At 46.8% G+C, this 23,686-nt stretch overlaps 1 protein-coding gene across 2 annotated transcripts in view; it reads right to left on the bottom strand.

Moving 5' to 3' along the window:
* The window catches only part of CENPF (centromere protein F), a 93,881-nt gene that overhangs the window by 37,512 nt on the left and 32,683 nt on the right, over window positions 1-23,686 (bottom strand). For both annotated transcript variants that reach the window (XM_068232961.1, XM_068232962.1), the window contains exons 5-12: window positions 22,083-22,174; window positions 19,728-20,019; window positions 16,893-17,095; window positions 12,922-13,047; window positions 10,911-11,039; window positions 9,387-9,509; window positions 6,062-6,197; window positions 936-3,178 (exon numbers count right to left, since the gene is read on the bottom strand). In XM_068232961.1, coding sequence (XP_068089062.1) covers window positions 936-3,178; window positions 6,062-6,197; window positions 9,387-9,509; window positions 10,911-11,039; window positions 12,922-13,047; window positions 16,893-17,095; window positions 19,728-20,019; window positions 22,083-22,174 — 3,344 coding nt within the window. The remainder of the gene's footprint in view (window positions 1-935; window positions 3,179-6,061; window positions 6,198-9,386; window positions 9,510-10,910; window positions 11,040-12,921; window positions 13,048-16,892; window positions 17,096-19,727; window positions 20,020-22,082; window positions 22,175-23,686) is intronic.

The raw sequence follows: 23,686 nt of genomic DNA, 5'->3' as shown, positions 1-23,686 counted from the left end.
AATCTGTAACTACAAAAAAGTTCCCCTGGGGGGTACTCACCTCGGGTGGGGGAAGCCTCCGGATCCTATCCTGTGTCCCACGGCGGCAGCAGCGATAAAGCTCCCCAAACGGGGGGGATGTAAATATTTACCTTCCCAGCTCCAGCGCAGGATCGTCTCTCCGCCCGGAGATAGGCGGAAATAGCCAATCGCTGTCGGTCCGCTCTACTGCGCAGGCGCAAGTCTCCTGTGCCTGTGTAGTAGAACGGACCGAACAGAGATCAGCTATTTCTGCCCATCTCCGAGCGGAGAGCCCCCGCTGGAGCCAGAAAAGGTAAATATTGCACAGCCTGACAAATTGTCGGCTGTGCGTTCCGTGGGATGCAACGAGACCGCCGTGGGACACAGGAGGACGGGGAAGCCCCGATAGGACCCTGAGGCTTCCCCCTACTGAGGTGAGTACTCCCCAGGGGAACTTTTTTAAGTTACAGAGTCTCTTTAAGTGGTTAAACAATATGCATTTTGAAGTGTCTGAAATTTAAAGCAAGCATTCTTCTTAAAGGGAACTTAAGATGGCGAGGGTGAAAAAAAAAATATATATACATACCTGGGGCTTCCTCGAGCCCCCCTCCAGGCTTGTCACTCCCATGCCATCCTTCTGTTCTGCCTAGATCGTCTGCAGCCGACCCCAGAAAATCCTGCAGTCGGTGCAGGCGAAGTCCGGCCGGGTGCGCTCCCCGTCACCGGGATCAGGCGCAGAATGCCTCCAACAACAGGATCGCGCTTGAGTGCAGCCCGCACATGCGCAGTACACCCAGGATAACTTTCCAGAGCCACTTGCAGAGGATCCAGGTGGTGCAGAAGGACGGCGAGGAAGCTATAAGCCTGGACAGAGCTGGAGAAAGTCCCAGGTTCATTTTAAGAAATTTCCAAAGCATACTTACATACATACTTACATCATCACCATCAAACAAGAGCGAGCGTGCGCTCAAGTCCAGGACCTGGAGGTCAAGCTTTGCAGCCTCCAACTCTTGCGTTAAGCGGTCACTTCGAGCCTTCTCTTCCACCAGCTTGGTTTCCATTTCGGAGGCCTGATGGTGCAGTTTCTGTTGCCAGGCAGCAATATCGTCTAAATGTTGTTTCCGCAAAGTGCTCAGCTCCATCTGGTAAACCGTCAGCAAGTCTTTGGCATTAAAAGTCTCCTCACTGCTCAGACCAGAAAACAGGACCTGCTGCTCCTCGTCAGGTTGTTGGAGAATCAGGTCAACAATCAGGCTAGAAATAGATTTTCTGCCTTCCTTTGTGCCTCGGTTTTCTTTTACAGGAGGAGAGCTGAAGGGAGACAGGGAAGGAGCTTGTTGGACCCGATTTTGGTCGAGCTCCAAGAGGTGGGACAGCGACTTTGTCACATCATCTGCCGAGGTTAAGGTCAGCTGATCTAGATTGAGCAGTAACGTTTCGTTTTCCTCACGTGGTCGTGGTTCCAAAAATGAGGGAAACAACTCCCCACTTAGATTAAGTAAGCGACTTTCATTACCGCCTGCAAATGATGCATTTTTCTCCTCAACCAACATGGTTTGGTTTTCAGCAATGCCAACAGGATTCTCTCTCTCTTTTTGACATTGAGAGCTGAATAGCTTCTCCTGCTCTGTCCTTGGCTGGACACAACTAACATCTCCACTAGGTGTTTCAAGTTTTCCACTAATGGACGTCTTACCACCTTCTACAGGAACAGACACTGTTTCAATATCCATTTTCAGCAGTTCCAGCTTAGCCTCGAGTTTTTTGATTGAGGTTTCCCTGTCCTTCAAAGTCATCCTCAGGTCTTCGACAATCTTATCAAGTGACTGCTCATTACTTCGGACCTGTCCCACCAATGTTGACAGCTCTTCGTTGGCTCTCAGTAAGCGGCTGTTGTCCTCCTCAGTCTTGCAGAGTTTCTCCTTCAGTTCTGCTAGTTCCACCTGCAGATTTTCACATTCTTTTACTTCCTTGTCTATGCCCATCGTGCATTCTTCATCCATGCGTTCTGCAAAGTCCAAGACGTTTTCTTCATGCTGGTCGATTAGGTGGCACGGGTCAGCCTCTACTTTATGTAGTGGTGCTTTCTCATGATTCAGCGAGTTGGAAAGATCATTGATTTGCTTACTTTCTTCAATTAGCTTCTCAATTTCTTTTTGATTAGAACGAATTAAAGCAGTCAGAGACTCCTTCTCTTTAGACCAAGATTCCGACTGCAAAGTCAGTTCTTGTACCTTAGCATTAAGGTCTCTGTTGCTCTCGCAAGCGGATTGCAACTCCATACTGGCAAGCTTCAGTTTTTCCGACAACACGCATATTTCCTCCTCCTTGTCCCGTATGGCAGAAGAGACAGAATCAGCATAACTTTGCTTGGAGGTGATGTTGTCTTGCAAGCTTTCGATGTGACGCTGAGATTCGGAGACAAATCTCTCATGCGTTTTTTGTAGTTCTGAAAGCTGATTCTGGACGTCCATTTTGCTCTGCAGAAGCTCCTCATGTTTGCTTTGTAATTCAACATTTAATTTTGTCTGTTTCTCTAAGTCGCTCTCTAGATGCAACACCCGGCTTGCGCTACTGAATTGCAGTTTAAGTTCCTCCACCAGTTCCTCTCTACTCTTTCTAAGATGCTCTACATCTTTTTGATACGTCTGGCTCTTGGAGTCCAGCTCCTGCTGAATTGTCAAACAAGCCTGTTTTTGGGCCTCCAGGTCAGCAGTTTGCTTCTTCTCCAGTTCCTTCATTGCTTCAAGCTGGTTGAGTAATATCTCCTTTTCGCGTTCTAGAGAGTTGATTTCCCGCTTGTGAGAGAGGATGACGTTTTCCGACTCCTTGAGCTTTGCCAACATTCCCTCTTCCTGTCTGAAAAATTGAGAAGCTTTATTCTCATGTTCGCTCTTCTGTTTGGCCAGATTGAGATTGTTATCGGTCAGTTCTTTGCATTCCCTCTCTTTGCAGTCAAGCTGTTTTTTCAAAGCCTGTGACTCTTCAGCCAATTTAGCCAAAGTGGTCTTTGTCTCGTCTATCTCATGCTGTCTTTTCCTCAATGTCTCCTGTGCATGATCTCTTTCTTGTTCCAGACGGGAGACGTTCTCTTTCATTTGGTGCAAGCTGCTGCAATCTTGGGCTTTCAGCTTCTGTTGGGCATATTTCAACTCGGCATCAAGGTTCCTATTTTCGCCTGCAGAAAAAAATAATTACAGTTTAAAATGTTTTAAGATACCGATTTAAAGCATTACAGTACATGCTAATAATAAAAGGCACTTTAATGAATCAAACTTGACAAAGGGCTTCCTAATAACTATGGCTGGCATTATAAAGTAAGCAGTGGCATGACTGGTTATATTTTCAGTTTAAGTCCTAACCTTTCCCACCTGCAGAAGATGCTGTGTTGTGCGCCACATTGTGTCCTCCCCCCTTACCAGCGATGCGTCCGTACAGCATTGGGGCCTGCCAGCGTCACCCACAGGACCAAATTCCATTGTGGTGGCTGGCTCAAATTTGACCACAACTGTGCATGTGTATGCATATAAATACATCCCCCCCTTCCCGGGTTGAAGCAGGTAAAAAGTATGCTAGTAGCATTACCTCCTGTGACAGCACAGAAGATGGGGCAGGGGTCCCCTTAGTGTTAGATGTGGGGGTATTAAAGGAATACTATCGATTCACATATTTTTTTCAATAGACACAGGAATTGTTTGGGAAGTGCTGCTAAGTACTGGTGTATACATTTTAGTAACAACTTCTTTGGTTACGGTTAGCAAAATACATTCAAAGTTTACTGACGCTAAAACTGACGGCTGACTGAGCCATGAGGAGAGGGGAAATTCCCCTCACACTTCATCAGTTAACTCTATGTGTAGCTCTGTGTGTGACAGAGAAGAGAGCTCCCAACAGCTGCAGCTTCTGTGTCCTGTGTTTCTGACTGAAGTGTCTGAAGAGAGCAGAGGAAATGTAACTAATTGTCACAGCTTTTTAATACTGTTTTTGCTTTCAGAGTTTGATATGTTTGATATTTGCTTTCTGTAGTCTGATATGCAACTCTGGCTGTGCATTGAAGCAGACACCCCTTCTGCAATTGATTTGTCCCAATATAGCTAAATCCTACCCTCAATAAATTACAGCTTTTGCCTCTGATATTTAACATGAACAGTAGGAAAAGGTTTACAGAGCTACTTAGACATTATTTGTACACTGTCATTTTAGAACACTTGGGTATCGATAGTATTCCTTTAAGCTTAGACACCACCAGGGGAGTTTCAGGGTTAGAAAGCGCCATTGTGAGTCCTTAGTGTTAGGCACCACCAGAGAGGTTTGAGTTTTAGACACCACCAGGGGAGAATCAGAGTTAGGCATCAAGAGGGAGGACTAGTGTTCGGATAAGGTTTGGTTATATTAAAATATTGGTAAAGATTAAAGATACTTTACTATTGGCATTAACTAGAATATTGGTAATTATTCTACTAGCCGCTGTCTCCAGCCGCCTTTTTACTGGTTGCCTCCATCTTTCTCCAGGCAGACCGGCAGCTCCAGTAGTAAAGTGGTGATGTTGTGTGGAAGAACTACATCACCTGACATGCATTGCGGTGGTTGGGACGGACGCACGTCATGGGAGCCTGAAACTGCTGCACCTGCAGGGCTCCCTGCAGAAGACGGAGGACAGCATAATGATAAACAGCATAAAGGATCCTGGCTGAGTAATATCTGCGCCCCCCCCAGCCCCACCACATTTACAAATAACTGTCGGGCATAAAATCAATTATTTTTATCTGGTAAACAAGTAATAATGATGCTAACCAGGCAATCTAAAAGTTAAAATCACTATTACTTTTCTTGTTGATAAATCATCATTCCCCAGTTTACCTGACTCTTATTTGGTACACACAAAATTTGGTACACAAAAAGGAAGTGCAGGGCATGCTGGGTTGTCCTTTTTTGCTTCTCTACTTTCCCCTCAGACTTAACTAATGCAGCCTGATTGGCTGAAGCCTCTTCCCCTCCTGTTTTCCCCTCCCACTCCTCTGCTCCCCTCTGATTGGCCAATATTTATCATGCGGAGGCAATGCATACACAATCAGGCAGAGGAGAGTGAGGGAGGAAATGACATCAGGACTGGCTTCAAAATAGCCACAGTTAAAGTGGGAAATGCTAAGAAGGATTTTCTCTTTTTTTACTGTAGAAAAAAAAAATTCACTAAAATCAAAACGTGGACAGTGCAATACATATGTTGTGCAAGTAGAGATAGTATTTATCTACTTATATATGTGTTTTTTGTTTTTTCTGAGATAGTATGGCTGACAGCTCCTCTTTAAGGAGAGATTTGTATTCTATATTTTGGGGGAAAAAAAAAGATACTCATTTTCCTTTAAAGTTTGCATAACTCCAGACAGTAAGCACAGTGAGATACACTAACACCACATTGACCCACCTGCTGCTGTAATGAGGGGAGGGGCTTACCAGCCAGCCGGTCCATACTCTGCTGATGTAATAATAGGAGGAGCTTACCTGCCAGCCTCGCCATACTCTGCTGCTGTAATAAGGGGGACAGCTTTCCTGCCGGATGCTGTAATAAGGGGAGGAGCTTACCTACTAGCCTCTCTATACTCTGCTGCTGTGATAATGGAAGGAGCTTACCTGCCAGCCTCTCCATACTCTGCTGCTGTAATAAGGGGAGGAGCTTACCTGCCAGCCTCTCCATACTCTGCTGCTGTAATAATGGGAGGAGCTTACCTGCCAGCCTCTCCATACTCTATTGCTGTAATAATGGGAGGAGCTTAGCTGCCAGCCTCTCATCACTCTGCTAGTGTAATAAGGGGAGGAGCTTACCTGCCAGCCTCTCCACTCTGCTGGTGTAATAAGGGGAGGAGCTTACCTGCCAGCCTCTCCATACTCTGCTGCTGTAATAATGGGAGGAGCTTACCTGCCAGCCTCTCCACACTCTGCTGGTGTAATAAGGGGAGGAGCTTACCTGCCAGCCTCTCTATACTCTGCTGCTGTAATAATGGGAGGAGCTTACCTGCCAGCCTCTCCATACTCTGCTGCTGTACAAATGGGAGGAGCTTACCTGCCAGCCTTTCCACACTCTGCTGGTGTTGCTGGATCATCTGGTTTGCATCCTTCAGTTGCTCTTCTAGTTTCCGAATGTCTTTGACCCTCTGATCCAGCTGACTGCTGCTTACGTTCTGCTGAGACTTGGCCTCCTGAAGGCAAGAAATAGATGGTTATGAAGATCTGTAATTCAGGATGAAATGTAGTCATGATAGAAGCTCTTCTGTGTGTACAGCCTTCACTTTGGTGCAGTAAAAACAGTTATGGTTGACTGTTCCCTTTTGTAAAGAAGAGACATTTATAAAGTGCATTTAGCCACAAACGCCCCTCTTTTAGTTTATTTCCTTGCATCCTCATTGGCTGCTTCTGGCTAAAAGTTGTCAACCTGAAGTGCAAAGTAGATAGCTTCTCTATTCAATAAAGAGGCCATCTCCTGCTTACTCAACAGCAGGCTGAAAAAAGTAGGGGAGGCTTCCCGGATCATGAAAGTAGAGACCACTGTTCCAGCACAAGACTTTCTCCATCTATTGGCAGCACTTCTGGCCTTGGAAAAGCACATCCCAACTGAGCATGTGCGAGTAAAGTCCAGGCATGCTCAATACAACAAAGCCGCACCCGCCTGGCTTTTCTCCTCTGCACAGGAACAGGTCTTTCTTTGGGCATGCGCACACCTTACTCGCAGTCAGTATGCACTCATCCATGTGTCAGAGCGCTTGGCCACAATAATCTATTCAACAAGATTTTGTTGAACAGGTCTAGAGCGACCCAGTCACCCTGCACTATCACGGTGGGCTGCAGGAGGATCCAGGAAGACCCTGGTCCATCCAGAGGTATCCGACTACTGAGGTAAGAAACTACATTTTGTCACTGTCTGCGCATGTGCAGTAGCACGGACCCGATCAGACTCTGCCTTTTCTGCTGAAGCCCGAGGGGGTCCGTGCTAGTGTGCATGTGCAAGCCGCCAAAAAAGCGTCTTTTCGGGAGTTCCAGCGCTAAAACGGGCTGGTGGAGGGAAGCCTCTCGAGGCAGGGGCACTTTTCTCGCTGCAGGTACATTTTAAAGTGTACATGGAGAAAAAACAGATGTGTGCTCTATTTAGGTTCACCTGACTATATACTGGCTGCCTAATTGTCTACTGACAACGTGAGACAGGGCAGGAGAAAAAAGAGATACTTATCTGTGGCTTCCTTCAGCCCCCTCCAGGCTGATCGCTCCCTCATGATCCTTCTCCGCCTCCAGGATCCTCCGCACTTGGCCCCGGAAAGTCCCCCAGTCGGTGCAAGCTGGCTGCGCGCTTCCTCCGTCGTGCTCCCATTGTGGGGAGCACTCTGTGTCTCCCCAGTCTCGCTCCAGGCGCCGCAGGACAACAAGGGAGCGATCAGTCTGGAGAGGGCTGGAGAAAGCACCAGGTATGTACAATTTTTTTCTCCTGCCCAGTTTCAGGTTTACTTTAACCACTTAATGACAAGCTGACTTATAAAAAACGTCCTGCTAGAGCCTCTTAACGGCTCCAGGATGTTTTTATAAGTCAAACAGTGCTGCTGTGCGCGTGCACACGTGCGCGCTCCCGCGTGTGCATTACCGTGCGTGCAAGTGAAAATAGTGAGAGAAAAAACCACCATAGAAAAATTACACTTTTATTTCCAAATAATATACTGTCACCATACTTTGTACTAGGGACATAATTAAAATGTTGTGATAACCACATTTTAGGCAGATACAATGTGTGGGTTTTATGTACAGTACCAGTGTTTATATTAAAACTATAGGGGGTGAAATTGGAGAAATAGTGTATTTTCTCATTTTTTCCTTTAAAATGCATAGAAAATAAATTAATTACTGAAAACAAATATCAACCCCAAAATGCCCAATTGGTGGTGAAAAAAAACAAGATATAGTTCATTTCAGTGCGATTAGTAGTGCTTAAGCTATTGGCAAATGAAAGGGGTGAGCACTGAAAAGGTGAAAATTGCTCTGGTCCAGGAAAAAAATACCAGCAGGCTGAAATGGTTAAAGGACTCATGAGGTGGGGTAAAAACCCTTGGGGGTGAAGTGGTTAAGTAGCAGTATGCTGTCTTAATAGCAGTCAATGGGCTGTGCACTGCTGCATCTAAAATAACAACTGCTGCTATAACTACCGGGCCTGAGTGGGGATCAGTTACTCCATGCAAGTGAATGGCTCTTCTGATCACATACAGGACAAGGTGATGTGAGAGACCGCCCTCCGCATTTGGGTGCTGTCACATGTCCAGAGGATATATTTAGCCGTATTTAAGACATTGCGAGCGGCGTCACACCACCCACTGTGTAACAGGAGAGAATCGCAGCTCTCCGTTTCGAGTCCCCCACGACAACTGTCACCCAGCATGCACTGCCTCACCACAAAGACACAAGATGTTCCGTGTCATCCCGCAGGACGCAGCGGGGGTGATTCGAGGGAGAAGAGGCAGGGGAGTGAATTCATTGGACTCACTCCAAACAGCCAATCAGGTGCAGAGGATTATAAAACCAAAAACTCCTGTGCTTTTATTAGTGATTCATATAGCGCATACATGCCAGACTCCGGCCCGCGGGCCAAATCTGGCCCCCAGAGACATTAAATTTAGCCCTTAAGTGGTTTCCCCACTTTGCATTATGTTTGGCCCACTCTAGACCGCCAGGGAAGCTATATTGTAGGGGAAGCCCTAGGACACCAGGGAAGCCATATGGGGGAGGGAGGGGGAAAGCATTAGACACCAGGGAACTTTTTAGGGGAGGGAGGGGGCCACTAGACACCAGGGAACTGTATAGGAGTTGGATGGGGGAGGGGCATTAGACACCAGAGAACTTTGAACGGTGGCCAATAGACTGAGGTTTGCCCGCGACTAGGTCCCAGTGTTCAATCTCAGCCCACTGTGTATTTGAGTTTGACAGCCCTGATATAGCGCCATTATCATCCATAATAATATATATATATATATATATATATATATATATATATATATATATATATATATATATACACACACACACACACATCACTTCCTGGTTAGCGGCCATGTCTTTTGTTTGCAAACACTGCCTAAAACTGGCGAGGATTGCAGCGGGGAGCGGCGGAAACGGCAAAGAGGAATCCAGGAGATCACAGTGACTTGATTGGTATGTTTTTTATTGTACAAATCGGACAGTACAGATTCTCTTTAATAAAGTTTAATAATAATTAACTAAAGTTGGGGATTCTGGTGAGGCCAAAGTGACAGGTCACCATCTCCCACAGAATAAATAAAAAAAAAAATAAAAAAAAAAAAAAAAAAAGATAGAAAAAGATTCCTGACCCATCTTCTGCAGGAATAGCCACTTACCTCGAGCTTTCTCTGCAGATTGCTTGCTTGGGTCTCACTGGTCTGCAGATCTAGCTGTGCCCTGACTAGCTTCTGTCTCTGCTCCTCCAATTCACCTTCTAACACCTTCTTCTGATAGGTCGCCTGCAGGAAAACATTTAACCATTATAATCAGATGGCGGAATGGCCTCTGCCAGTGTACAATGCTGGACAATGTGCTGGGGAGATTAACCTCCCTGGCAATATGATTACTTCCAGATTTTAGGGCTCAAAAAGCGGTGCATTTTTTTTACACGGTTTTAGATCCTAAATGAGGGGGGGGGGGGATCATTCTGCTGGATAGATCTGCAGCAGCCCTGCATAAAACTCCCCTCCCTGGATACAGTGCTGCAATTTTCACTCCATCCACCAGGTGGTGCTCTACCCCTATAGAGAGATCGCAGTGACGACAGACAGCAATCTCACCAGAGGAATCAGGGGCCCCCCCGAGGACCAGAAGAATGGCTGCCTGCGTCTGGATCCCAGGAGAGGGGAGTTGCAAATGCCCGCTGCGCTAAGACTCAGCATACCCCCTGGCGGCTACGAGACAGGCTTGGGGTTACCGCTCTGAACGGCAGATTTCTGGCCCGAGCCCGACTCGGGATTACCATTAAGGAGGTTAAACTGCAAGCTACTGTACTGTATGCCCAGTATGGAACCCATCATAAGGGATGTTTATCAACCACTCAAAGAGGATCTACGCCGTAAATTCCAAAGTGAAATAGTGCCAGAATTACATTACAAGAAATGTTTCTTTTTCTAAATGCAGCAATGGCTGACCACTTCATTATGCAGCAGGGAAGCATTGTAGCACCTCTGGAGAACAAAATACCGTGGATGGCACAAGACTACGTCTCTCTTCATCTCTCCTCTGTGATAGGCTGGCTCAGCAGCACAGGAAGAAGCAGAGCACCTCTCAGGCCACACTGAGGCCCCTCCCATCCACAGATGATACAACCTCTAAGCAGTCTTCGCAAAGACAGAAAGCTGCCATGGCAGTTTTTTAGATAGAGGGTGTGGCTAACCAACAAAACCTGGATTTCATAGCACAAGTGTTCAGTTTTTACTTTTTTTTTTTTATTGTTACTGTCATAACTTCTGCTGCCTGTGTTGATAGTGTGGGATTTATTTTTACAGCCGAGGTCCACTTTAAAGAGAGACTGAAGCCTATTAAAATACTTATTGTTACCTGTTATTTATGTTGAGGAATAGGAGCAGTGCTAAAACGCAGCATTCCCGCAGCAGAAAGAGGGCTTTATACCCCCAAATCCCTGGAGCAAAAATTCGGGGAGCGCTTCCTGGTAGAGGCAGAGCTTTGCGCTGTATCTCTGCCTCTACTGGAGTCAATCTCCGCCCCTTGAGCTTGTGTGTGAGGCTTTGGGTATGCACATCATTATCTCAATCAGCTGGAATTACTTGTATCTCAACAAGCCTGAGTAATACCCTGGAGAGGTCGGCTCTTTGTATGGGTCAGGAAGAATATAGTAGTAAGAAGTTAAAGCATACGCGGTCGAGCTCCAGCTGAATGGCGTTGAACTCGTTCTTGGCTTGCTGGGACTCCTGGCTTAGTCTGGCTTTGGTTTGGTTCAGTTCCTGCTCCACGCTCTTCAGTGAATTTTGTTGGCGGAGGAGTTCCTAAGGAAAGAGCAAGTGTCAGAAACGGCCAATCAGAAGAGGAACAGGAGGGATGCCTCGGTCACTGAACAGGACATGAAACACTCATGTCAACATTATAGATTGCACTTCAATGTAAAGACAGCTAAGAACAAAAAACAGGAAGCAATCCAGAGCCGAAGCTCGGGTTCAAAATAAGATCCTAACCTGAAGAGAGGGAAGCCTCAGGATCCTATTAAGCCTTCCCTCTGTGGTCTGAAGCCCCCCCCCTCGCTAAGCGCGGACCCCCTCCACATCGTGACCGCACAGCTCTTCCTTGTGGAGCATGGCCACAGAGTAGCCGCGCGAGCTCGCATGCGCAGCAGCACGGCCGCGTTGCACGAAAAGGAGTTCCGCGGCCCCCATATGATAAGCGACAATGCATTGCAAGATCGCTAATCTTCCGGGAAGTTGCTCTCAGCGATGAGGTACATTAGAATAGAGAGGGATGCCTCAACAGGATCCTGAGGGTTTCCTCTCAAGGAACTGATATTACCATACTCAAGAGTGAAAAAAACAACCCCCCCCCCCCCCAAAAAAAAGCAGTTTTGCCTATGTCTAGATTAAACCCGTTGAGGCAGCCAATAATGGCTGCCTATGCCGAGAATCTTCCATGTGTACAACAACCCCCAATTCCCCATGATATGCCAGTGAGTAATGCGATTGGAGGATTGACAAGGGCATTTTCCACTGTTTTCCACTGCCCCCCTTCTTGCTCTGTGACCTCTCTTTACCTCCCCCCATAGCAATAGAACACATTGCTAGCATAGAGACACATCTGTCCAGCCTCAATCTTAGCTCAGGTCCCAATCCCTGCCGGACAACATGCCTTGCTTGAGTGTACGAGGCGAATAAAAAAAGTTAAGTACCTGAAGCAAATTTGAATACACGGAGGATTCCATCCGCGCCCTCCATGCAGTTCCGCCGGGTCCCCGCTGCTTAATCCCCCCCCCCCCCCCGGCTTCCGACCCCACAGCCTAGGTAGGGCTGTCATGCCTCCAGTAAAATGGCCGCATTAGGTTGCCACAGCTGCGCAGTCCGCATAGACACGAGTGCGGATGCGCAACTCTAGGGCCTCCCCCATCCACGCACAGGAGGATCCCAGCGAAACTGCACGGGGAGGGCGCAGATGGCGTCCTCTGTGCATTCAAACTTGCTTCAGGCACTTTACTTTTTTTTTTATTCGCCTCTTAAGTCCTTTAAAGGACAACTGAAGTGAGAGGGATATGGAGGCTGCCATATTTGTGTGCTTTAAAAAGAGTCTGAAGCTTTAAAAAATTCCTCTTTTTACTTGAAATTTATGTCGAGCAATATGTGAGAGCTAAAACGATGCATTCCCGCGGTAGAACAATGTCATTTAACCCTCCAAATACCGGGGCAAAATTCCACAGCTTTCCAGGTCGTGGATTTTGCTGCCTGGGAAGGCAGAGCTTTGTGCTGTAGCTCTGCCTCCAGTCGCGTCAATCTCCTCTGATCGCCGCATCTCCCCACCCCTCTCAGTGAAAGAAGGCTGAGAGGGGCGGGAGGAGGCGGAGAGTGACACAAGTAGAGGCAGAGCTACTGCACAAAGCTCTGCCTCTACCAGGAAGGAGCCCAAATTTTGCCCCGGGTATTTGCGGAGTTTAATGACATCGTTCTGCCGCAGCAATTTAGCTTTGCACTTATTGCTTAACATAAATGTCAAGTAGAAAGAGGATTTCTTTTAGGCTTCAGACTCTCTTTAATGAAAGGAAAGGGCATCCCCAGACTCATCAGTACAGGTAAAAGACTTCCACTTAACGTTTTTAAAACAGGTTTCTTCTAATGACAGAAAGACAGAGTGGCCTATTCTGACATACATATGCGAGCAGTACAAATGTCTCACCTGCTGGTTCTCTTTGTCCCGCTCCTTCAGTCTGTTCTCCGCCAGCACTCGGGCACTCTCTGCATTCTGCCTCTGACAGCTCAGCTCCTCTGTCACCTTCTTGAGCTTCTGTTCAGTCTGAGAACACTGAGGAAACAGGCGGAGACTGACGTCAGCAGCATCAGACACGGGAGTCACACACAACTATCACCAGAATGCATGAAAGAGCCATCAGACTGAACACTGAGGAAACAGGCGGAGACTGACGTCAGCGGCATTAGACGCTGGGGGTCACATACAACTATCACCAGAATGCATGAAGGAGCCATCAGACTGAGAACACTGAGGAAACAGGCGGAGACTGATGTCAGCGGCATCAGACACGGGGGTCACATACAACTATCACCAGAATGCATGAAAGAGCCATCAGACTGAACACTGAGGAAACAGGCGGAGACTGACGTCAGCAGCATCAGACACGGGAGTCACACACAACTATCACCAGAATGCATGAAAGAGCCATCAGACTGAACACTGAGGAAACAGGCGGAGACAGAAGTCAGCGGCATCAGACACGGGAGTCACACACAACTATCACCAGAATGCATGAAGGAGCCATCAGACTGAACACTGAGGAAAAAGGCGGAGACTGACGTCAGCGGCAACCGACACGGGAGTCGCACACAACTATCACCAGAATGCATGAAAGAGCCATCAGAGTGAGAACACCGAGGAAACAGGCGGAGACTGACGTCAGCAGCATCAGACACGGGAGTCACACACAACTATCACCAGAATGCATGAAGGAGCCATCAGACTGAACACTGAGGAAAAAGGCGGAGACTGACGTCAGCGGCAACCGACACGGGGGTCACACACAACTATCACCAGAATGCATGAAAGAGCCATCAGACTGAGAACACCGAGGCGGAGACTGACGTCAGCAACATCAGACACGGGAGTCGCACACAACTATCACCAGAATGCATGAAGGAGCCATCAGACTGAGGAAACAGGCGGAGACTGACGTCAGCAGCATCAGACACGGGAGTCACACACAACTATCACCAGAATGCATGAAGGAGCCATCAGACTGAACACTGAGGAAACAGGTGGAGACTGACGTCAGCAACACCAGACACGGGAGTCATACACACAACTATCACCAGAATGCATGAAAGAGCCAGCAGACTGAGAACACTGAGGAAACAGGCAGAGACTGAAGTCAGCGGCATCAAACACGGGAGTCACACAGAACTATCACCAGAATGCATGAAGGAGCCATCAGACTGAGAACACCGAGGAAACAGGCGGAGACTGAAGTCAGCGGCATCAAACACGGGAGTCACACACAACTATCACCAGAATGCATGAAAGAGCCATCAGACTGAGAACACTGAGGAAACAGGCGGAGACTGACGTCAACGGCATCAAACACGGGAGTCACACACAACTATCACCAGAATGCATGAAAGAGCCATCAGACTGAACACTGAGGAAACAGGCGGAGACTGACGTCAGCGGCATCAGACACGGGAGTCGCACACAACTATCACCAGAATGCATGAAAGAGCCATCAGACTGAGAACACTGAGGAAACAGGCGGAGACTGACGTCAACGGCATCAAACACGGGAGTCACACACAACTATCACCAGAATGCATGAAAGAGCCATCAGACTGAACACTGAGGAAACAGGCGGAGACTGACGTCAGCGACATCGGATACGGGAGTCATACACAACTATAATCTGAACATTTGTAATAATAATAATAATAATCTGAACATTTGTATAGCGCTTTTCTCCTGTCGGACTCAAAGCGCTCAAGAGCTGCAGCCACTGGGACGCGCTCAAGAGGCCACCCTGCAATGTTAGGGAGTCTTGCCTTGAACTCCTTACTGAATAGGTACTTGACCTAGCCAGGATTCGAACCCTGGTCTCCCATGTCAAAGGCAGAGCCCTTAACCAGTACTCTATCCAGCCACCACAACTATCACCAGAATGCATGAAAGAGCCATCAGATGGAGAACACTGAGGAAACAGGCGGAGACTGACGTCAACGGCATCAAACACGGGAGTCACACACAACTATCACCAGAATGCATGAAAGAGCCATCAGACTGAGAACACTGAGGAAACAGGCGGAGACTGAGGTCAGCGGCATCAAACACGGGAGTCACACACAACTATCACCAGAATGCATGAAAGAGCCATCAGAGTGAGAACACTGAGGAAACAGGCGGAGACTGACGTCAGCAGCATCAGACATGGGAGTCACACACAACTATCACCAGAATGCATGAAAGAGCCATCAGACTGAGAACACTGAGGAAACAGGCGGAGACTGGCATCAGCGGCACCAGACACGGGAGTCACACACAACTATCACCAGAATGCATGAAAGAGCCATCAGAGTGAGAACACTGAGGAAACAGGCGGAGACTGACGTCAGCAACATCAGACATGGGAGTCACACACAACTATCACCAGAATGCATGAAAGAGCCATCAGAGTGAGAACACTGAGGAAACAGGCGGAGACTGACATCAGCAGCATCAGACACGGGAGTCACACACAACTATCACCAGAATGCATGAAGGAGCCATCAGACTGAACACTGAGGAAAAAGGCGGAGACTGACGTCAGCGGCATCAGACACGGGAGTCACACAGAACTATCACCAGAATGCATAAAAGAGCCATCAGAGTGAGAACACTGAGGAAACAGGCGGAGACTGGCGTCAGCGGCACCAGACACGGGAGTCACACACAACTATCACCAGAATGCATGAAAGAGCCAGCAGACTGAGAACACTGAGGAAACAGGCGGAGACTGACGTCAGCGGCATCAGACACGGGGGTCACATACAACTATCACCAGAATGCATGAAAGAGCCAGCAGACTGAGAACACTGAGGAAACAGGCGGAGACGGACGTCAGCAGCATCAGACACGGGAGTCACACACAACAATCTCCACAATGCATAAGGAAGCCATCAGACAGCCTAGGCGGAACAATCAAGATTTAGAGCAGCCAGGTTTGGGTGAAGAGGAGAGTTTGAATTCCTGTTTAGCACAAGCCGACAGGTACCAATACAAGAGGAACCTGGCCAGAGTCATCACTATTGGAGGAGCAGGTTTCATCTGAAGCTCCTCCCACATTGCAAACTTTCAAAATGTGTGTCTTTATGTTCTTTGGAAACGATGGGAAACCATCGGAAAAACTCCATGGGAAAACTATGCTTAAATTAAATTTGTACTTGGGTTACGGGGTCCTGACCAAGTATGAGAAGTTAAGCGGTGGTGTGGAGTAGAAAAGGGGGTTGATGGGAAATGAAGGATAGAAGTTTAAAGTGATCGGAAACTCAGCATTTCCTCTTTGCTCTAAAAGATTAATTTACAGCGAAAAAATTGACCACAAAAATAAAAAAAAATAAAAAAAAAAGGAAAAAAAAATTGCAGCAGAACAGCATTCAAACAGTTAAACACAGCACTTTGTTCTGTGTCCCAAAATTGGTCACATTGTCGGGCATGCACTTGGCGACAACGATTTTCATCCAATTCGATTATAATAATCGAATCAGATGTTCGTTCGGGACGCCAAGTCACCTGATGTATGGCCACCTTAAAGGGAACCTGATGCAAGAGGGATAGTGAGGCGGTCATATTTATTTCCTTTTAAACAATACCAGTTGCCTGGCTATCTTGCTGATCCTCTTCCTCTAATACTTTTAGCCATAGCCCCTGAACAAGCATGCAGCATATCAGGTGTTTCTGACAAAATTGTCAGATCTGACAAGTTTATCTGCATGCTTGTTTCTGGTGTTATTCAGACACTATTGCAGTCAAATAGACTAGTAGGGCTGCCAGGCAACTGGTATTGCGTAAAAGGAAATAAATAAGTCATCCTCCATATCACTCTCACTGCAGGTTCCCTTTAGTTACCGCCATGTTCGGCAGGATCTTGCGCCTGTGTCTCAGTGATGACATACCCTGTCTGCAGCCTGCTCCCACTGCGCGGTCACCCTGGCCAGGTCATCGCGGCTCTTTGTCACAGCCCTGTCCCTCTCCAGGAGCTCAGCCTGGGTCTTCTCCAAAGCTGCCTGCGTCTCCTGAATCTTGTTGAGGTGACTCTTCAGCTCTTTCTCCTGGACTTGCAGCCGCTGCTCCAGCTCAGTCACTCTGGACCTCAACTCTGAAGTTTACAGGAAGATGGTAGAAGCAATTGTTAAACGAAGTCAGAAAAGTAAAAACTCCAACTGCAAGACATCTGTGGAGGACACCAGAACTGCACGTCACTAAACAATCTGAAGTCCGGACCCTTAAAACTTTTGACATGTAATGTACATTTGTTACTACACAATTTTATCACTTTGAAATATACCGAGCCCCACGATTCTTCTGACGGGCAAAGATAGTTTCCCTCTGCTGAATCTGCAGAGAGACAGAACCATAAGGAGGAGGGATGCTTCTTCAAATGTGTCTCTAGATTAATTAACCTCTTCAGCCTTCAGTTGTTTTTCACCTTATGCATCCAAGCAATTTTCACCTCCCATTAATTCGCCAATAACTTTATCACTAATTATTACAATGAAATTATCTACAGTATATCTTATTTTTTCCACCACCAATTAGGCTTTCTTTGGGTGGTACATTTGCTAAGAATTATTTTTTTCTAAATTTATTTTAACAGGAAGATTAAGATAAAAATGGAAAAAATTCATTTCTCAGGTTTTGGCCATTATAGCTTTAAAATAATACATGCTACCACAATTAAAACCCATGTACTTTATTTGGCCATTTGTCCTGGTTATTACACCACTTAAATTATGTCCCTATCATAATGTATGGTGCCGATATTTTATTTGCAAATAAAGGGGTATTTTTTTTTTCAGTTTTGCGTCCATCACTATTTTACAAGTTTATAATTGTAACTATTTGTTTTTTTATTTTCTAAATTGTAATTTTATTTTTTTCTTCATTTTTTGGGGGGTATTTTTTGGGTGTGGGAGGTAAACAATTTTAAATGTAATTTATTGTGTTTTGTGTGAAAAAGAATGTATTTACATTTTACTATTTGGCCACAGTCTTTTTTTTAATTCCATCCTGTAAGCGAACACTCTCGCTTACAGGAAGTATAAGGAGGACATGATTTTCTTTTTGTTCACAAAGACCACGGATTCTCATAAGAAGCTGTCAGTCTTTCTACCGGGGACTTAGATCAATTCATGGGAACTATCCCATTCATTGATCTCCGGCATAACTGGAAGCGGGACGGGAGCGCACAGCAGCTGCCTTTTGGACGTGACAGTCACATCCTAAAGGCTAAACTGGTTAAATCTGGGCCAAGACATTATCTCCATGGAGTTTGTATGTTCTCCCTATGTTTGTGTGGGTATCATTATTTAGGTGATAACAGTCCTTATCACCTAAACCTAATTATCATCCAACCATCCTTATGCTAAGTACACACAATACAATTTTCTGTTAGATTTACCTGCCAGATCGATTTTTTCCAACATGTCCGACCCTAATTTTGATCGATTTCTGTTCACTTCTATGGAAATCGATCGGAAAATTGATCAAAATTAACCATTTCAGCCTTTTGAAGATTGCTGCTATGTCCAAAAGGCTGCTGCCGCGCCATCCGTTAGCCCGGAAATGAATAAATGGGAATGCATTTATCTAAGTCCCCGTTACAAAGACCGATGGCTTTTATTAGAGGCCGCAATCTTTCTGAACCAAAAAAAAAAAAAAAATCAAGTCCTCCCAACACTTCCTGTAAGCAAGAGGGCTCGCTTACAGAATGGAATAAAAAAAATAAATAAATTAAAAAAAAAAAAAAACCTGAGGCCATCTTGTGGCCAAATAGTAAAACTACACACATTTTTTCTATTAAACAATCAATTACATTTGAAAATAACTGTTTACCTACCTAAATAGTGATGGGCGCAAAACTGAAAAAATGCACATTTATTTTCAAATAAAATATTGGTGCCATACATTGTGATAGGGACATAATTTAAATGGTGTAATAACCGAGACAAATAGGCAAATATTATACATAGGTTTTAATTGCGGTAGCATGTATTATTTTAAAGCTATAATGGCCAAAAACTGAGAAAATTATTTTCTTCAATTTTTTCCTAATATTCCCGTTTAAAATGCATTTAAAAAAAAATACCACCCAAAGAAATCCTAATTGGTGGCGGAACAAACAAGATATAGATCAGTTCATTGTGTTAAGTAGTGATAAAGTTATTTGGCAAATGAATGGGAGATGAAAATTGTCGTATGCATAAGGTGAAAAACAACTGAAGGCTGAGGTGGTTAAGATCGGACATGTTGGAGAAAATCGTTTTGGCAGGCAAATCTAATGCTGGGAATACACGGCTCGATTTTGAGCCATTAAGATGGCTCTATAGATCATTTCTGACATGTCCGATCTCACACCTGATCGTTTTGCCGCTCGATTCCGGACTGAAGTGAATGGAAAAAGATAAGAAAAACGAGCGGAAGATAAGAGAATTGACTGCGGAATCGAGCGGCGAAACGATCGGGCGGTAGAATTGAGCAGCAAAATCGACCCGTGTATTCACAGCATTACAGAAAATTGTATTATTGCCACCTAACACTAACCTTCAAATTTTAGCCGAAAACAAGCATTCCCATTTCCTTTCCCCAAATACTGACATTTCTTATCAATGCCCAACCCTAACCGCCAATATCTGAGTAATAAGTTTTCCTCTGCAAGAAGATAAGGCTGAATCCCTCGGCCCTAATCCTAAGCAGCCCCAGAGTTGTGCCGACGCCCCTTCCCGAGTCACCTTGGTTCTGGCTCTTCAGCTGGTCGGTGGCGGCCATGTTGGCAGGCTCACTGAAGCTGCGGTTAGAGGTGTCCCCTCTGAAGCCCCGCTTGCTGGGGGTCTCCTCCTGCTCCCAGAGAGAATGCATGGCACCGTAGCTCCTCTTCAGAGACGTGTCATGGCTGCTGGTAGATACGCGAGTTGGCGTGCGGTCCTGATGCCAGGAAAACACAGAGGACGAGGTGTGGTGGCGGGCGATGTCTCTGTGGTTCATGGCGCTCGGGGGAGCAGGCTGGGAACTCTGACTCACTGTCTGAAAACACAATACATACATGACCTGAACAAGAGGCGCTCTCTGTAAAAGCTGCAGGTATAGCTGCATAATACACAGCATCAAAAGGGTCCAACAGAAAACAAAGGTAAAAATTAAGCCTGCAACGGTTCATCTCTCCTTGTCGTTAAAGGGAGCCCGAGACGAAATTTAAAAACAAAAAACTTATCTAAGGTGAAGGAAGGCTCTGGGTCCTATGGAGCCTTCCTGCTCCTCTCCTGGTCCCGTCATTCTCCCACAGGCTCCCCCTGTTAGTCTCTGAATGCTCTCTTCCGCTTTCAAAAGTTTTTTGGAGCACTCAGGCTCTTGATAACGGGTCACTCTGTACTACACACGCGCCAGCGCTCTCTCTCACATGTGCCAAGTACAGATCTGCCCTTCTATCGAAGCACTTGGGCTCCCGAAGTCTCCCGCAGCGGAGTTTTGAATGGGGGAGCCTGTGGGGAACAAGCAGATGAGATGGGGGGGCTCTGTAGGACCCAGAACGTTCCCTCTGCTTATGCGTGTATCTTTTTTTAAAAAAATATCACTTCAGATTCACTTTAAAATGGAATCGTACTTCCGAAACTAAAATTTCAGCGAGTACCCCTAGATACATAAAAGAACATTTTAAAGAGGAACTGTAACATAAAAATATCCCCTGGGGGGTACTCACCTCGGGTGGGGGAAGCCTCCGGATCCTAATGAGGCTTCCCACGCCGTCCTCCATCCGTCAGGGGTCTCGCTGCAGCCCTCCGTGGAGTCCGGGCAGCGGTGACGTCATTATTTACCTTCCTGGCTCCTGCGCAGGCGCTCTGACGGCTTTCCATTCCGAACTACACGGAAATACCCGATCGCCGTCGGGTCCGCTCTACTGCGCAGGCGCAAGTCTCCTGCGCCTGCGCAGTAGAGCGGACCCGAATGAGATCGGGTATTTCCGTGTAGTTCGGAATGGAAAGCCGCCACAGCGCCCCCGCTGGAGCCAGCAAAGGTAAATATTGAAATGACAGTCGGCACAGTCGCCGGCTGTTCGGAGGGCTGCGGAGAGACCCCCGTGGGACAGAGGACGGCGTGGGAAGCCTCATTAGGATCCGGAGGCTTCCCCCACCCGAGGTGAGTACCCCCCAGGGGATGTTTTTAATGTTACAGAGTCTCTTTAAAGCATTTCTCAAGCTTTCCCTGTGAGTAAAAACTTTAAAGAGGATCTGTAACGTCAAAACGTCCCCTGGGAGGTACTCACCTCGGGTGGGGGAAGCCTCCGGATTCTAATGAGGCTTCCCACGCCGTCCTCCGTCCCTCAGGGGTCTCGCTGCAGCCCTCCGTGAAAGATGACGTCAATATTTACCTTCCCGGCTCCTGCGCAGGCGCTCTGACGGCTGTCGGCTCTTAAGTAGGCGGACATACCCGATCGCCGTCGGGTCTGCTCTACTGCGCAGGCGCAAGTTTCCGGCGCCTGCGCAGTAGAGCGGACCCGACTGAGATCGGGTATTTCCGTGTAGTTCGGAGCCGAAAGCAGCCACAGCGCCCCCGCTGGAGCCAGCAAAGGTAAATATTGAATTTACAGTCGGGTCTGTCGCCGGCTGTTCAGAGGGCTGCAGCGAGACCCCCGTGGGACAGAGGACGGCGTGGGAAGCCTCATTAGGATCCGGAGGCTTCCCCCAACCGAGGTGAGTACCCCAGGGGATGTTTTTGAGGTTACAGAGTCTCTTTAAACTTTCACTGCAGGGAGCAGTACAGGCTTGCTTATCTCTGGATAATCGGCAAATGTAATCATTGCCAGGAGATGCTCTCTGCCTGTGTCTTGATTCTGCTCTGCTGAATAGACACATCACCCTGGCAACAGCTGAGTTACTTCAAGAGAAAAAGAGGGGGGCGGAGTGAAGACACATTTGCCGATTACGAGAGATAAACAAGCCTGAGCAAAAATACTCTATTGAGAATACAGAGTCTGTGGCCACCTTGATTTTCATTGAACTGGTCTGACACGGACCAAAGATACTTTCTATGGTGACTTACAATACTTACAGGTCAAGGAAAAAATAGAAAAAAAAAAATGTCTTACTTACTCTCATCTGAAGGAGCCTGAGCTCTGCTTCCAGGCTGGTCCTCTCCTGCACCTCCTTGTTGTACTTCTCCAGCAACTCTTCATACTTTGAATCTTAAAAAAAATAAATAAATAAAAAGAAGCGAAGACCATTGTTATATTGTAGTCCATCCACGCTCTCTACCTTCTACCCTTCCCCCCAATGCTTACCTGGGCTTCGCCCCCTTCTCCCGCAATTCCCTGTTATACTCACTAAGACACTTGGGTGCCTGCACTGGCACCATCCGCCAACTTCCAATAGCATTGCAGGGCAGGAATTACTATTTCAGCCTTCACCTACTGACCCGCACCATCTTACCGATTGATTGTGGAGCGAAGGGTAATCCCAAAGGGGTGATCACTACACTCAATGCAACAAACATTTGATTGGGACACCAAAAGAAAAAAGTCCATTCAAAACAGGAAAACTTTATTAGCACACACCAAAAAAGTTTCTAAGCTCCCATTTATAAACCAGCCAAATTTGCTGTATTTTTCCAATATAGATAGAATAGATGTACAATGTCGACCTCAACACGTGCATTATCAAGCTTTGAGACACTGGAATACGTTATTCTTGCAAATGTACACAGTACAGGGGTATAAGTCTTAAAGGACCACTATCCCAAATTTCTAAAAAATAAAGCTAAAAAAGATTTATACTGCAAAGAATGCTAGTAGAAGGGATAGTGAAGGGTTAGGAATTACAGGTAGTCCCCAGTTTACGAATGCCCGATTTAAGAATGCCCCGCCAATACGAACGCCCGCCGACCCGCCGCGATGACGTCACGCAACCGGGGACTACCTCTCCTCCTGCCGTTCCGAGTGCGAGTAGGCGCAGCGGAAGCCAGATAGGAGACATCTCACCTGTTCCATGGTGGTGTATCGTCCTCTCTCTCCGTTCACTGTCCCCCCCCCAGCGGCTTCTCATGTGTCGCATAATGACGCATCAGGAGAAGCCTAGCAGAGAGGACGGGCTGCGCAGCTTCCGGGCAGCACGATGGGACGTTACACCACCATGGAACAGGTGAGATGTCCCTGATATGGCTTCCGCTGCGCCTACTCTGCTTAAAGAATGGGGGCAAAGGTGGCACATGGGACATATGGGAGACACAAGGAGGCACATGGGAGACACACAAGGGAGACCAAGGAGACACGGGAGCCAGAGATGAGCCAGAGGGGGACACTGGAGGCACACAGGACAGAAATAGCACAGTGTCCCGACTTAAGAACGGATTCAGGTTAAGAACGAACCTACAGTCCCTATCTCGTTCGTTAACCGAGGACTACCTGTAGTTCAAAAATAAATCACCCTGCTGTTTACACATTCACGACAGCGAGATGTGACAGCTCTTTACCAACGGAGGACAGCTCGTATCTGCCTGGCTAAGATCAGGAGGAGACAGTTTTAATGCTAGCTGAAATGCCATTAGCAGCCCGCTGTACAGTCTAATAGTCTTAAGCTCAACACACACCATACAATCTTGGTTGTACAGATTTACCAAGTCTATCTAGTATAAGGGCCAACAGATTGAAAATACCTGGAATGATTGATTGGATAAGCTCTTATAGGGGGCGTGGCTTGAC

Source organism: Hyperolius riggenbachi, chromosome 4, assembly GCF_040937935.1.
Source record: "Hyperolius riggenbachi isolate aHypRig1 chromosome 4, aHypRig1.pri, whole genome shotgun sequence".
Classification (NCBI taxonomy): domain Eukaryota; kingdom Metazoa; phylum Chordata; class Amphibia; order Anura; family Hyperoliidae; genus Hyperolius; species Hyperolius riggenbachi.
The sequence above is the reverse complement of the archived record's forward strand: the minus strand, read 5'-3'. Positions and strand labels throughout refer to the sequence as shown.